The sequence below is a fragment of the Medicago sativa genome, chromosome 6 (assembly GCF_051527215.1).
Source record: "Medicago sativa cultivar Bolivia chromosome 6, Bolivia_mono, whole genome shotgun sequence".
Taxonomy (NCBI): Eukaryota; Viridiplantae; Streptophyta; class Magnoliopsida; order Fabales; family Fabaceae; genus Medicago; species Medicago sativa.
In genome coordinates, this window is record NC_140754.1 from 87264695 (window position 1) to 87277129 (window position 12435).

Below are 12435 nucleotides of genomic sequence, written 5' to 3' on the forward strand. Positions count from 1 at the left end.
TCTGAAATAAGGGAAAGAAAAAGCTGATTTTTTACCTAAACATCTATAGGAACAAAACAATGGGGTTAACATGTACATCAAATTAAGATCAGTTGCATTCATTTTTCTAATAAAAATATGATAAGACATTAAGACTAAATTCTGTAAACATAATAACCTTGTAAGGAAGGCTTGTGCATGAATTGTTTAGCGGTGGAAGTTGGACTAGGTTTCAAACCAATTATTTTAGTTGGATTATACTCTACATAACTCTTTGCAGTTTACCGGTAATGAAGTACTAAATTTTGAATAAAATAACTCAATGGTGGAGCCTCAACCGTGAATGAAACGCTGTCACATGAGTTAACCACTTTAAATGTTGTCGCAAAAGTTGTATAATATTGGTTTTTTTTTGGTTACAAGTTGTATAATATTGGTTGAAGAAACACATTTCTCTAAAACAACGAAATTATTATCATTAAGCGAATAAAAAATAATCGAAGTGTTTAACTTCCAGAAATCTAGATATCCAAATATGCAATGGCAATTAAGGTGAGCAGAATTGTTCAAAATGCATTACCTTCAAATAGGTTCACATAATCATGAAGCATTCTGGAATCTCTGAGCTATTCTCTGTTGCTTTGTTTCCCATGGAAGTCACTACTAAGTTTCCAAGAGTGGCGAGTCCTTTCTCTGAATTTTTTATTACTAAGGACAATTCCAAACATTGCATATATAGGACTTGCATGTTGCAACACATTATTTTTGTTATCAAATTTTGTGAATGAGTTAAGAATGTCTCTATGAAATGAGATATTTTTTTCCATCCAACTAGCGAGATTTTCAAATTTTAGAGTAATGACACAATTTGATCCCTCACAATTTTCTCGCGGTCCAATTTAATCCTTGACAAAGATTAAATCCAATTTATTCAGAGGAGAAATTGGTCTTTGAAAAACGATCTTTTAGTACACACGTTATTGAAAAAATCAAACATATATTATAATTAAAGTTGGAATTCAGTTTAATATATCCACTACACCATTAGATATTACAAGAATTGGGGTAGTTTATTTGTATTTTGATTTTTTTTTTCAAAGAACGTATTTCTGAAATTATAATACAATGTACCTTGGTTAGTGGACTGAAACTAATTGGTGCTTTAGTTAAGTCCTTGTTGGGGTTGCCAGTTTTCATTGTAAACTTCCTCCATGTGATTATTTCAATTTACTACAATGGAATTTATTCTATTTTTTTTGAAAGAAATGGAATTTATTCTATTGTTTTCTTCTTATGTTATCAACTATATTGTTTTCCATCCCAGTAATTGTTACTGTTTCGTTTTTTTTTTTAATCAAGAAACCCAAAAAGTAACTATTAGTAACTTTCAATTTATTTAAGTCAGACTTTTTTCAATACAATTCTGCCTTTACCAACACAGTTTTTTTCAAATTGTAATTTAAACCTATACCATAATTATTAACTAAAGAGAACTCGAAACTAAATATAAAAAAAAAAACTAAAGAGAACTCGAAAAGTAAATACCAATTTTAGTTGGACATTTATCTGTATAAACTTTTCATTAAAACAATAATTTTTTGTTTCTAAATTTAAATATAAAAACTTATAGGAATATAAGAACTAAAATTTACATAAATTCAAAAGCAATTATGTTAGCTTCAATGGAAATGATTTGTTCTTCTAGCTCATTACTTTTCTCCATCAAGACCAACTCTTTGATATTATCCAACAAGCTAGAATTGTTCAAATTAACTAATCAACTGTAAACAGAAAGAGACCCACTTCTTATAGATCCGGCAGTCATTATGCATAACTCATGTAATTTTCAACCAATGAAGACAGCCACCAGACGTGCGCAAACCCGGGGCATTTAAAGAACAAAATGTGTAGCTGCCTCCACTGCACACCTCCTCTTTGAAAGATGTAGCAATATTAGATCAACGAGGTTTTCCTTCATCGGCATTTTATTCAACACCAATCACCAAACAAAACAATACACCTTCAACGGGACCAACTTGTAGCAAGTTTTTGAAAAGAAAGGATTTCTACACAGAAGGCCGTCATTTATAATTACCGAATAAGCATGACTCGCAGAATATGTTCCTCCATTGTCATGCTTCCATATCCATCTATCCCCAACACCTTGATTCACAACCTTGTTCATCCCTCACTGAAATAACTCCCTCCTCCATGACCGGGCCCACTGCCCCTCAATCCACTCCCCCCATCTCCTCCACATTGCATTCAAAAATTTGAAACTGATAAAAGCCGACTAAATCTCGAAGCCAATGAACCACCATCAATCCAACTATCATACCAGAGATATGTTTCCCCTCAGTTTTTGACCAACTTCGATATTGGGTTTGATAACCATCCACGTACAACACCACTATCCTCCCATCCAACAAGTTAATAGCCTTCCACCATATAATGAGGGATAGGAACTTTCACACTTGGCTGTGTGTATGGTGTTCTAATCTCCATCTCCTCTCTGTTTACTTTTCTTCCACAAAACAATTTCCTTTCTATGCACAACATTACAACACAATCATTTGCAACAACGCAATTAACACTCGTCTTCTTTGGTCACATGGCTGAGAAGTATTGATCGAACTGAGTCCAAATCTGACGCATTCTTGATGCTGCAAATATAACATGTTATAGAAACTAGAAGAATAAGAACTAAATAAGGCCATCAAAAGTTCTGATGTTGTACCAAACTGCTAGGTTCTGCTATCCCATAATAAATAACAAACATAAACACAGAATTCTAACTCGGATTTTCACATCCCTAAAATAGACTGATACTCCAAAAGAACAACAGTTGATCAGTGAAAAAAAGAATAAGACCCACCAGTACATAGTGTCTCCAGAAGATACCACCTTCTTGCAAGGTCAGTCTGGCACAATCTTTTGCAAAATCTCAATCTGTTTTTCAGCTTCTCCTATTGAGAGGATAAGATTAGTTAGCTTATTTGTTTATTATTTAGAAATCGTGTGAATTATTATAAATTAGAATTAGAACATACCAAATATAGAGTTAATCACACCAATGATGAAAGATTGTTATCCGATTCATCCAAACCAGTTTGATCTACGTTGGTTTCCTCAAAGGATTGATTAAGGCTTTCTTCTACCTGCATTGAGAAACCAATTATCAAGAAAGCAATTACTTAAACGAGAGAAAAAAATTTCTTTCACAATAAAATTGCTTTGGAAAGGTACAGAATAAAATAATAAGAGAATATCAGAGACTGATTTTAAGAATAAGTCCAAAATTAAAACCAAAACAAGATGGAAGCTATACCTCTTGAGGCAGGGAAATGGAATCAAAAGATTTGAGACCCTCAGAATATCCTTTGCCAGGTTTGGACATGTCTACACTATTGTCCGAATTATCACTGCATTTGGTGAGTGTAATGTCGAGCAATCTTTTTGCAGGCTTAAAACACGACGCAGACTTTTGGACAGTCAAATTCTGAGGCTTAACGTCAGAACCGAGCAACAATCTCTCAGGTGTTGACTGTGCAGGTGTGTGTGTCAACAAACTATCCGTACAAGAGACAATTTTCAAATCAGGGCTTTCAGCACGGATAACAGAATGTGGAGGGGAGGTCTTAGGTACTGATGTATTAATAACACTTGCTTAAATACTCATGGACAATGACTCGTTCTGCTTTCCTCTTTCTGCATTAAGATTTCTCACAAAATCAGACGACGGTGTACATTCGTTCTGCCCCGTGCTTTCACTTTGTGGGCTATCTAGGCAGTCAGACTCAAATGTAAGTTGTTCAGCAACAGTTCAATTTCATTGGAAGTTGATGAAAGTTCTGTTGACAAATTTACAGTTCCGTCTTTGAAAAGTTACAAGCTCTGGTTAAAGGGCTCTTGTAGTCTGGCCTTTGGAATATAATTAAATTAATGAAATCAATTATTTTGCGTCAGTCGTACTTTCAAACTTCTTTACTTAACTAGAACAAAAATAAATATATCTGAGGCATACCCAAAGAAAAGCAGTTAAAAAAACAATCTCGTATAACATTTTCAACTAAATCTCATTTTATAATTTTTCATAATCATCTATACATTTTCAACCAAGTATAACATGCTTACACAATCATCAACCAATTTTCTACTAAATCTCGTATACTACATTTTCATCTAAGCATAACATGCTTACATCTACCTACCATATGGAATCTCTAATCACACCATAGATTACTATGCAGAGAATGAAAATGCAAATGCCATTACAGTAATAATCTTGAATTCCATAATCCCTCAACTATGTTACCAAAAAAAAAAAATTACCGTAATAAATAGTATCACGTTGATTTTGTAATACCTTGTCAGATATATAACTCAGACACAAGTCACATAACCAATAAAGTTCCAGAAGTCCCTCAGATTGGATTAGAATTGCGGACGCTGAGCATCTAAAATAACAATTCAAATCAAAGCTAATGATCGAATAAGATCACATATACCACTGTAGAGATAGCATAAATTGCACCGTCAAATACAGAAAATACAATTATCAAGAGAAACACCATTAAATCAAAAAATGTTACCTCAGGGTGCAGATTAAAGAAATTAATCAGCCTGGAATTTAAATATCATATAAGAGCCAAATAAGTAGAATGTTCGGAGTGATCTTCTACAACGTCAAATACCAAGGTGATCTTCAAATCCGGCTTCATACATAAGCTCTTCTTATCAACAACAACCACCTTTTTAATTTCTATGCCTTCAGAAAGTATATACTTTATCTGCGCTGGATGAGCATAAGAGAAGTTTCTGGAAATAAAACATACCACCGTTATTCCGAAAACAAACAAAAAAAAAACTAGAATCCCTTCCTTAATCTATACAAAATCACGGTGAGTTTAACGAAATAAAGGTGGCACCATGATTTTGCAGTAGCTTCAAAGCGTGTAACTTGTACAAAATCACGGTGGCACAACATCATTCTGTCAAACTCATCATAAATCCAAACATACACTAAACAATATCATCAATTGCAGAAATCCAAAAAACACTGTATTCAAAGCGGCCATAATCGACACAAAATGTCGTGGCACCCCCATATTTCACAAATTGTCCATGGCAGTTGTTAAAATGTCTGCCAATACACTCCATATTTGACAACACTAAGCCTAAAGTTTACTTGCATATGGTGCACTTACATACAAACACATACACACATATTATTTTAACCTATGAAGCACGGACAATCACACATCGACATAGTGTATAGTCTGAGAAAATGACATAATTCAATATAACCACATGTGTCGGTATTATATACACGGTACGAACACCAGACACATCTTCAGTCAGAAAATATCAAAATACAACCTTAAAATGGATAGTATCTTTATCATCCATAATTCATTTCGAGGAATAAAAAATAACAATCACCTCTTAGCAAGAACATCAACCATGATGCAACAATCTAAGCGAACAACTCATACCACTAGACAAATCAGCAACAGTTCTGTACCTGTCGTACAAAAAAAATGCATAAATCCCATTTTTTCTACAAAACGTTCAAAAATCAAAATTTTCTATAAAAATTGGAAAATGTTAAATTTAATTAGGGTTCATACTTTTCTGAAAGCTGGGTATTTGAATATTTGAAATTGGTGGCTAATAATGGTACAGTCTTCTTCTCAGGAGCGGGACATGCATTTGATTTATCAACTGCGGGGAGAATCTTCTACCTACACTTGAAATCTGAAGCATCTTTCACTGATTCATCACAATCAAAGCTTCCACCATTATCTTTTGAATGTGCTCTCTAGTGATATGATAGGAGGGCTTTTCACAATTATTAAAACTAGGCAAAAATTCAATATTTCCGCATAAAGAATGAAGGATATTTGGGTAAAATGAATGATATACTTACTGCAACATCCCGAGTGTAACACAATGTTAGCATCAATTCCCTGGGTCGGTGAATCGGATATCCTTCATCTTACTTTTCTCTTTCAATACATGGATTCCACTTTTATGAAATTTGAATCCAAAGTAAACCTTTGCATGGTTCCACTTATTTTGTAAAAGTGATTTATCCATATTATCATTGAAGTTTTCCGTTTGCATATGGAAAAGATGCAAATGATACGTATCCGCCTGTGATTTTGCACCAATCTTCGAACCATGTGTATAGAAAAATGTATCTCCGTTGATAACCACTCTAACACAATGTTGAGAACGATACCATGTCAATGGAGAAACTACACAGAGAGCTATGGCAGGAAACTTGTTAAGAAACCAGAAAGAAATTGACAATCCTGCCTCGCTTTGGTGGTCGAACCACTCTGGAATCTTTGTCTGTGGCAAACGGAACCAAGTGTTTCCAGCCTCATGTAATTCCTTTTAGTCATAAATAATTAATTTAAGTGTATATCAAGAAGAATATCAAATACATTACAAATAATAGCAAAATAAATCATAACCTGCTTTACTAATATGCTTTTGCATGAAGAAGTCAACGATATGCAATTTAGTGCAGATAACATTTTTAAGCTTGGAGGATTCCCTTTAATATCCTGAAGATCCTTGCAATCATCCAAAACGAGTTTCCACAAAAAATGACATTTTTCAATCGATTTAGGAAGAACTGTGAATTGAATGTTAGTTAGGTGTATTTCTTTCACATTAGCAAACAGCATGAGATTTATTGACAGATATTCATCTGAAAGTTTGCAGTCCCTGATGCAAATATACTTTACATGTGCAGATTGGACTGCGTACACTTTTTCTTCATTCTGGATGGTAAATTCCGCCACTTTTGACATCCTTTCATTCTGGATGGTAAATTCAGCCAGTTTTGACATGCTATTTGGTAAGTAAACGTATTCACAGTTACATGGATGAAATGTTTGAAGCTGGGTAAGATTTTGAAATGGAAACGGCAACTCTTCTATGGTAGTTTCATCCAATAGGAGTCCTGGTATATTTCTCATCTCTCCCAATATATCTGGAAAACTCTCAAGATCAAGACTATAACAACATGAAAGATTAAAATGTTCCAAAGAAGTCAACTTGAGCCATGGGATATTCCTAAGCATGACACAACATTCAATATTCAAGAATTTCAGTTTATCCAGCAACCCATCCTCCACAGATAGAAAACTCTCGAGACTACAACAATATGAAAGGTCAAGTTTTTCTAGTGAATCCAACTTGAGAGGTGGAATACTCTTGAGTTTGTGACAACTTCCAACAAGCAGGGTTTTAAGTTTTCCAAGAAACCCGTCTACCACAAGTGGAAAACTCTCGAGATTATAACAATTTGAAAGGTCAAGTATTTCTAGTGAATCCAACATGAGAGGTGGAATGCTCTTGAGATTGTGACAATTTTTAACAAGCAAGGTTTTAAGTTTTCCAAGAAACCCATCCTCCACTATTGGAAAACTCTCAAGACTAATACAATCTGAAAGATCAAGTTCTTCTAGAGATGCTAACATGAGAGGTGGAATACTCCTTATATTGATGCAACCTCTAACACTCATGGTTTTAAGCTCATCACCAAACCCATCTACCAAGGTGGAAAACTCTCAAGACCAGTACAATCTGAAAGATTGAGTTCTTCTAGAGAAGGTAAAATGAGTGATGGAATAATTTTGATTTTGGTGCAATTTATAACCCTTAAGATTTTAAGTTTTCCAAGAAATCTATTCACCATGAGAGGAAAGCTTTCTAGGCTATAACAATGTGAAAATTCTATTTCTTCCAGTGAAGCCAGACCGAGAGGTGGAACACTCCGGATTTCGGCACAACTTATAATTCTAAAGATTTTAAGTTTACCCAGAAAACCAATCGATTTATCAATTGCAATTACTTTCTCACCATTTTGAATTGAAAATTCTTCTAAATTTGGGAGACCAGATATATCAGGTATTTCTGCTAAACCTTCACTATGATCAAGATTTAAAACTCTCATATTCTCGAACTTCTGCAAAAACATAAAAATAGAAAATAGAAAAACATGCAAATAAATAAGAAATATATAAATAATATTAAACCGGAATTATTAATATAAGATCAGAGATATAAATATGCTACACTTGCCTTTGTGAAAAAGCCCTTCCACTCAAATGGATTTGATGGAGGGTGAATGAAAAAATGGCATCTATCATCTTGCACATGGAAATCTGATGAATGATACTTGTGATATCGACATTCCAACACTCTTAGACTATTTGGAAGATGTTTGGGATTTTTAGAAAAGAAAACATCATTACTAAAAATAAGTATTTTGAGATTTTCCATCTTCTTGAAAGCTTCTCCATCCCATTCTACTCTAATCCATCGGTCGAAATATATGATTTCAATTTTACTTGTTCCCTGTATAAAAAAGGACTAATCAACCAAATATAATGTATGGTAGAAATTTATACCATTGATAATGCAGAAAGCCAAAACTGTAACTTTAGCATTAGCAATCGTAATGAAACTTAAAATGAAAAGCCAAACCATCCACATCATTATTACTCACTGTATTTTCTTCTAAGACTCGAATGATATCTTTAGAGGACCATAGCCTACTGCGTTTTCCAGGATTTTCTGGTGACTCTTGTCTAACAATTTCTTTCCCCATATCCTCTACCAAATCGTGTAATGTCAGATTACCAGACTCACTCACTTTTATGAGAGATTTTTCCACTAACACATTAATGTGATCTTTCATGATATCACCATGATGGGCATGAAGTATTTCTTCGACCCTTTTCAATTTCCATCCTTTGAAGCAACAAGCAATGTCAAGAAAAGCAGACTTTTCTTCTTCTTGCAAAGCATTAAAGCTCAGTTGTAGTGTCGTTTGGATCTTTTTATCAGGAACCCTTTCAAAACGATCTAGTGCACATTTACATTCCTCTATTGTCTTATTAAAAAAGTGAGAACGTATGACTTCCAAAGCGAGTGGAAGGCCAGAAGCATATGCTACCGCACGTTTTAAAACATGCACATAACCTGAAAAAACTTTGTCGTTCATATCCATTAATTCTCTTCCATACTCTGTAACAAATAAAATATCTTTATAGCTTGTACTATATTTGTTTTTTAAAGCTTTCCACCGTATCAAGTCAAAAGCATCTTCATCATTCAGTCCCTTCACCTCATATGTTATTTCAACCTCATGCCTTGTTAGCAACCTTTTGTCCCGAGTCGTAATGATGACTCTACTTCCTGGACCAAACCAATAAGCAGATCTTCCAGCAACGGCCTCTAATTGTTCCAAATTGTCAACATCGTCTAGAAGCAAAAGAATCTTCTTTTGGTGGAGCCTTTGTCGTAATATTGAAATTCCTTGTCCAACACTTGTTAACTCAATGTTCTTCTCTCCAACAATTTGAGACAAAAGGATCTTTTGGAGATATATCAATCCATTTTTGTCTGAATTTTCTCTAACTTTTTCAAGAAAACATGAACCTTGAAATTGACAGACAATAGAGTTATAAACTTCTAGAGCAAGAGTAGTTTTCCCTATTCCACCAATCCCATGGATCCCTACCATGTGGACTGTATCATCGGATCCAACATTCAAAAGTGAAGTCAGGTGTTGCTTTTGGTGCTCCAGTCCAACTAGGTAGTCCCCAACAGGTAAGGCAACGGGTTTTATATTTCTTAAGACTTGTTCAACAATCTTCCCAATAAACTCGTGCTCATACCCATCCCTAACCAATAAAAGAAAATTGGTCATTTAAGTGCACTTGTCTATATTTTTAGCACCGATTATATATTAGACTTATTTGTGTTTTTCGCCCTCCATCTATCGTGATTGTGCGATTTTATAATATCAATACAATATGTATTATTAAAAAGGCTTAAAAAAGTTTTTTGTCCTTGAAAATATAGCTAATTTTGATTATAGTCCTTAAAAATAAAGTGTGGTGTTTTCATCCTTCCAAAAATTTATGAAATTTTTTGTCCCTGACAACAAGTTTATATTCATAGTTATACTAAGACTAGGACCCTTTAATGTTCAAGATATGCTTAAATTATTTTCATCAATTATGTCCTACTCATGTATGTCCATATTATTATATTTAAAAAAATGTTAAAATCGTGTTTACCTTGGACCAAAAACGAAAGAAAAATTATGTGAGGGTGAAAACATCTCATTTTTGTTTATAGGGACAAAAATTGAAATTCGCTACAATTTTAATTAAGGATGAAAAACGTATTTAACCATATTAACTATTTATCTATTTATTTCAATTCATCCAGCTAATCGACTAGACAAATGAAATGAAAAACAAAAATAGGAATATACCTTTTCTTGTAATGAAAGCCTGACAAATTGGCAACTTGGTGAAGAGACATCTTCCATTTATCGAGATTAGAGCTGGCCTTAGAGCATCCACATCCATGCCACTCATATTGGTAGCATAAATGGACCCCACTCAATATATTATACTACTTCACACTTCTTAATTATTTAAACCACTCTACTACAATTTCTAAATATCCATACTACTCATCCAAAACTCTAAAATGGGTCTCACTCATTCATAATATCCTCCAATAGTTGAAATGGTAATTTCTTTTTTAATTATTTTATTTCAAAAAGCTTTTGAAAAAAGCTTAACAATGGTGAATGCCACCGTTGCCAAACTTGGGAACGTAGTAAAAGAAAGCCACTACCATATGTTATGCCAAATATCGATGACCTTCTGACAAACAATGCTACACGTATACAATGCCACTGCCGATATTTATGCTCTTATGTTTATCCATGGCTTCTCCATAACTCTTTTCTAACTTCCGTACATCAGAAGGATCCACCTTGTAGAAAACTGGCAAAACAGAAAGACCCACCTCAAGGATCTTAGAAAGTTCTTTTAAGCAAAAGGAAGAAGAAGCATAATTCTTGGAAAGAACAACGATGGCCATGTTGGAATTTTCAATGGCTTTGATGAGTGATGGTGTGATTTCTTCACCTTTTTGAAGCTCCTCGTCGTCCATGAAAGTACGGACTCCTTTGTCATGGAGAGCTTTCCAGAGATTTCCAGTAAAACTGTAGCGAGTATCCTCACCTCGAAAGCTAAGGAACACATCATAGGTGAATGCTTTGGGGACAGAAGCCATGAAAATTTAGTGTGAAGTGAATATGGAATTTCGAACATGAATTCAAGCACAGGAATTCACAAATTTCATAATAAATATAAACAAAAACAATAAATTATTTTGCAAGTAAAGTCAATGACGGAGTTTCTCTAACCAAACCATTTGTTATTATTGAAAAAATCAAACATATATTATAATTAAAGTTGGGAATTTCGTTAGTTTAATACTCCCTCTGGTCACTATTATAATCAAAAATCAAGTTTTTAGGTTCATTTATTAAATGATGTATTTGGTTTACATTATTGACCAAATACATCATTTAATGAATGAACTTAAAAACTTGATTTTTGCTTATAATAGTGACCGGAGGGAGTATATCCAATGACCCATGTCATTTTTTACAATTTCAAATTAAAGTAATAAATTTGCTTATTTTTAGATATTTAAAACAAAATGGTTGTTTGCCTGTATTGTGATTTTTTCAAAGGAACTAATTATTAGTTTGCTTAGTCAAGTCACTATATTTGTCTTTAATGGAGATGGGGGTTGCGGTCGCCAATATTCAATATATCAACTACACCATTAGATATATTAATTAATAAAATTGATTGTGTTTGTTTGTATTTTGATTTTTTTAAACAACGTATGGTCCATACCAATATGAAAATGAGAAATCTCTTCAAAGAGTAGAATTCTAAATTTATTGATAGAAGAAGTATGATAGAGGGATGAATATTGGCCGTCCTTTCTCATTGATATTGTTGCTATATATACATTAGAGTAAATTACACTCTCCTCCTCTCAAAGATGCTTAAATTCTCCTCTCCTCTTATGTTAAAATATACACTCCCCTCCCTTGAAAAGTAAAATTTATACTCTGATATCCCCTATAAGAATATCTAATTTAGCCAACAAGGTCGTTCTAAATATGGGGCAAAAAAGCCAAAATAAATTATTTTAGCCCCTATAAGTTATAAAAAAATGGATTCTCCCTTTTACGCTCATGTCACGGCGAGGTACTGCAGAAAAAAAACCGCAAAATCCGATCCAATTTATCGTAATCAATTACTTAACATGTTGGTTAACCGTATTATGAAACACGGAAAAAAATCATTGGCTTATAAAATTATCTATCGAGCTATGAAAAGGATTCAACAAAAGACAGAAACAAATCCACTATCTGTTTTACGTCAAGCAATACGTGGGGTAACTCCCGATATAGCAGTAAAAGCAAGACGCGTAAGCGGATCGACTCATCAAGTTCCCGTTGAAATAGGATCCACACAAGGAAAAGCACTTGCCATTCGTTGGTTATTAGACGCATCCCGAAAACGTCCGGGTCGAAATATGACTTTC

General features: G+C 33.8%; 1 protein-coding gene and 1 pseudogene across 2 annotated transcripts; both read right to left on the bottom strand.

Moving 5' to 3' along the window:
* Positions 1–1928: 1928 nt before the first annotated feature.
* LOC146917812 (uncharacterized) lies at positions 1929–5941 on the bottom strand (annotated as a pseudogene). The gene is made up of 7 exons (XR_015016690.1): positions 5909–5941; positions 5610–5800; positions 5422–5503; positions 4567–4797; positions 3308–3913; positions 2855–3137; positions 1929–2642 (listed from the first exon to the last, which is right to left on the bottom strand). The product of XR_015016690.1 is annotated as an uncharacterized LOC146917812 (transcript).
* LOC146917813 (TMV resistance protein N-like) lies at positions 5627–11100 on the bottom strand. The gene is made up of 8 exons (XM_085719571.1): positions 10711–11100; positions 10286–10362; positions 8507–9686; positions 8080–8355; positions 7655–7963; positions 6462–7529; positions 5909–6378; positions 5627–5800 (listed from the first exon to the last, which is right to left on the bottom strand). Exons 1-7 carry the CDS (start codon positions 11098–11100, stop codon positions 5941–5943), a joined length of 3738 nt encoding a protein of 1245 aa, XP_085575697.1. The 3' UTR covers positions 5627–5800; positions 5909–5940.
* Positions 11101–12435: the final 1335 nt, after the last annotated feature.

Excerpts from the sequence above, each read along its gene's own strand:
- LOC146917813 (XM_085719571.1), bottom strand. The coding sequence starts at position 11,100 with ATGGCTTCTGTCCCCAAAGCATTCACCTATGATGTGTTCCTTAGCTTT. Across the intron at positions 10,363-10,710 it reads TAAATATCGGCAGTGGCATT|GCCAGCTCTAATCTCGATAA; the intron begins GTATACGTGTAG and ends GGATGCTCTAAG. Across the intron at positions 6,379-6,461 it reads AAAGCATATTAGTAAAGCAG|GAATTACATGAGGCTGGAAA; the intron begins GTTATGATTTAT and ends TATGACTAAAAG.